The 3,924-nt window shown below is 27.4% G+C and overlaps 1 protein-coding gene across 1 annotated transcript in view; it reads right to left on the reverse strand.

Moving 5' to 3' along the window:
* Positions 1–1,910: 1,910 nt before the first annotated feature.
* LOC112515366 (probable esterase KAI2) overlaps positions 1,911–3,924 on the reverse strand; it is a 3,429-nt gene continuing 1,415 nt past the window's right edge. Inside the window, exon 2 of the mRNA XM_025122144.1 lies at positions 1,911–2,648. Within this exon, the coding sequence (XP_024977912.1) occupies positions 2,204–2,648 (445 nt within the window). The 3' untranslated portion in view covers positions 1,911–2,203. The remainder of the gene's footprint in view (positions 2,649–3,924) is intronic.

A 3,924-nucleotide genomic window follows, 5' to 3' on the forward strand; every position in this document is an offset into this window, starting at 1 on the left:
TTTAATGAAACTGTTTCATGTATTTCTCTAAAATTAAAATAATGAAGACAATAATATCCATAATTAACACCCTCCATAATAAAAATGGATAATCAACCTCTCATAATTACAAAAAATGAACAAAATAAAAAATTATGATTGGTTGAATATGGTTTTCACGGTTTATACAAATTGGATGGTTTTCACGGTTTATACAAATTAGACGGTTTTCACGGTTTATACAAATTGGATGGTTTATATATATATATATATATATATATATATATATATGTTTTTATAAAGAATATGTTGCCTAAATATTATAATATTATTCATTACAAAACTCAAAATCGAAATAATTACAAAATACATTATTAATAAAAGGTTAAATAAATAAAATAGCAACTTACTTTCATAATTTTTCTTATTATAATATTCTATTTTTGTTTTTCTTTATTACAGTAATGTACTTTCAAATTATTTTTTTATTAAGACATTGTACTTTAAAAAATCTACACATAGTAGCAGTGACTAACCTGTTACTTTTTAAATCGGTTAATCTTTTGACTTTTTTTGCTTGTGTGACTTTAATGAGGTGACGTGGATGAAACATCATTTTGATGACTTAGCTAAAATAAAAATAAAAATCTATTTCAAAATTATTATTAATTTTCATTTTTCATTGTTATGATCTAAAAAAATATATTTTTTTTACTTTTTCTTATTAAGTTGCATGCAAATTAAATATTGTAGAGTAAAATATTTATTAAATAAATATGAAACATTATTTTCGAAATATATTTTGTTTGTAAAAAATGTAACACTTATTATTGTATGTTGTTCAAATAAATACATATCTTTTAAAGTTCACTTTAAAATGTTAACGAAATAAATTGTGATCTACAAATTTTTAATATTATTATATTAATAAATAATTCAAAAAAATCTAATTAATTTAATATATTTATACGTCAAATAAAAGTTTTTGAACAAATATAATATATCCTTTAAAAGATAATATTTTTTGGTAAAAAATGAACAATTCTAATTTTTCTTTTTCCAAAAAACACGTATTTAAAAAAAAATATTAGCGAGATAAGTTATGTTCTACTAGTTTTATTGATGTTGGTATATTAATAAATAATTTAGATTTTTTTAATTCATTTAATAAATCTATTAAATAACATGTAAAATATATAAATATTAAAATTAAAAATACAATGTTTAATAAGAACTTGTAGATGCTACAATAAAATAATTTTGAAACTACAATGATGTAATAAGAAAGTCACATCACTATAGTATACGTGGACAACCTATGTGGACAATGAGGTGACATGGAAACCTGGTATAATGGGTAAATTTAAATAAAAAAGGTTAACCAATGATATAATGGGTAAATTTTTCAAACTACAGTGTCATAATAAAAAATAGTTTGAAAGTACATTATTGTAATAAGAAAAACCGAAAATACAATGTTATAATAAAGAAATTTATGAAAATAAATTGCTATTTTGTGCATTTTGCCCTATTTGTTTTCGAATTTAAATTGAAAAAACATAGCCCAAAATAGAATATGGGCTAGCCATTGGGCCATCCATAAAGAACCCAACTATTTCCAACGCCCTCAAGCCCATATTTTGTGATACGATTTACAAATAGCTTTTTTAAAACAGGTTTATAAATAAGTTATTAAAATTTTATGTTGCTTTAATATATAGTCTTTAATCCAGTATAAATCATTAAAATCCACCATTCAAAATGAACTAATAATCATTTTTCACAGTGTTTTGATGTAAATTTCAAGTGTAAAAAGGTAGTCTCATAGATCTCATAAAAATAGTATAGTCTCACGTAAACCCAACCCTATAAGATGTATGGCAAATTGTTATACAGTTAGAAATTCAAAAAAAAATTAATATAAAAAATAAAGAAAAACGTGCACACGTAGATATAATATTATTTCAAGTTCATAAAAAGTTTTTATCAACAAGTTGTACTTCACATAACCAAAATAAACCAAAGGACTAGATGGAGCAGGTGCGGTTAAGAACCTCGGTTTCATTGTGAACCGGAAACCACTTAGAGGAACGCCACATGTCAATTCACGTCCATTATTCTTGATGAATATGGATATGTAACGCGCTCTTGGTGGTCTTCCGGTTCGACAATGGTAATATGATTCTCAACCGAACTTTCCACAATACTAGATAACCTAATATAATTACACAGCAATATCACAACGGATGTGCCTAAGAAGCACCGGAACCACAACATCCGGTGAACTCAACTGCGGCAGGTGGCCTTCCGTCGACATGACCTCAACGATGGACTCGCCGCCAAGGTTCTGATGAAGGTATTCAGAGACAACCACCGGAACCGCCAGATCCTTCATACTTTGGATGATGTGGCACGGGACCAACACGTGGCACAACAGTTCTCTCATGTCACTTTGGAAAATGGTTTGTGCAACGCTTAGGGCTATGTCGGGTCTCATATTAAAAAGGGTTCGACTAAATTCTTGAACCGATACAGAATCCATGTCACCTCCAATTGCCAATGGGGCAAAACCAGAACACCATGCCTTGAAATTCGACTGTATTGCTTCGAATAGTTGGTCAAGATCTTCTCTTTCAAATCCCCCAAAATAATCCACATCGTTCAAATACCTATAAAACAGTACAACTTTTATTTTATGACTTGTTTTCACAGCATCTTTAGTGGTCGGTTTTTATAAGTAAAAATTATAGTTCTTAAAAATTATCTATATTTTTTGGGTTTTGACTACGCGGACACGATTCGTTTGATTTTCAAAAAGAAGGAGCATAGAACCACAGGGACAAAACATGTAACTTACTCAAAAATTAATGATAAAAAAATACATACGACCCACAAAAGAGAATGTTTAGTAAGTCACTTTATTTCGTTTTTATGAGTTTAATATATCAAAAAGTAAGAATTTATAAGCCACTAGCATACCCTTATTACGTGTTTGACTTTTAATCAGATAAATCCACGGGTCTTTTAATTCATTGACATTATACATTTAAACTGGAAAATGTCGCTCTTCTATGAATAATTCACAAGTTATGATAACACAAATTAAAAGCTTCCATGCAGGTCAACTTCTATGGCCACAAAAATCGTCGGGATTCAATAAGGAAGATAATGAAAAATCTATTACCATCCTATGAGTCACAACCCAAACGGTTACGATTATATATATATATATATATATATATCGTAATAACTGTATTATTTTTCTTTTAACAACAAATAAATAAATTAAGTCGAGGATGAAAATCTAATTCTTTATAACAATGAAAATCTTTGAAATTAATTGTTTGGATGGATGAAATAATATTTTATGTAATATAATTAATATTATAATCTCTAAAAATAAGGTGATAAAGATGAACCTAATTTTTCTTAAAACTTCGAATTTTGATTCTCATTTTAAAAAACCCGTTTGTTGGAGATACTCTCAATAGTGTGGCTAAGGGGCCGTTTGTTAAATACTTACACAATAAGTGCTTACAGATAAAATTCAACATTATCATTTACTTATTGAGTAAGATTTTAGTCCACTAAAACGATATTGCATGCAATAATTTATCTAGTAAGCGTTTACCATGGTAAGAATCGTTGCCTTCACTTACCGGGTAAGACTTTTATTCTTTGTTTTGTTCTTACCCGAGTAAGTTTTTGGTATCTACCATATTAATCCAATAAAAAGGGTATTCTAACGCCACCCCCTCCTATTTTCCCCCCTATTCTTTCTATACCCCCACCTATATGAAATAATAAAATAATTAAAATTTATTTATTTTATTTTTCAATTTTAATCCTTTAATATTTTTAGTTTTAATCCTTCAACTTTTTAAATACTTTCCTATTATATCCTCCAGGTTTTTTATCTATATTATAATTACATATATTAATTAA

The sequence above is a fragment of the Cynara cardunculus genome, assembly GCF_001531365.2.
Source record: "Cynara cardunculus var. scolymus isolate 2C chromosome LG 7, CcrdV1, whole genome shotgun sequence".
NCBI classification, from domain to species: Eukaryota; Viridiplantae; Streptophyta; class Magnoliopsida; order Asterales; family Asteraceae; genus Cynara; species Cynara cardunculus.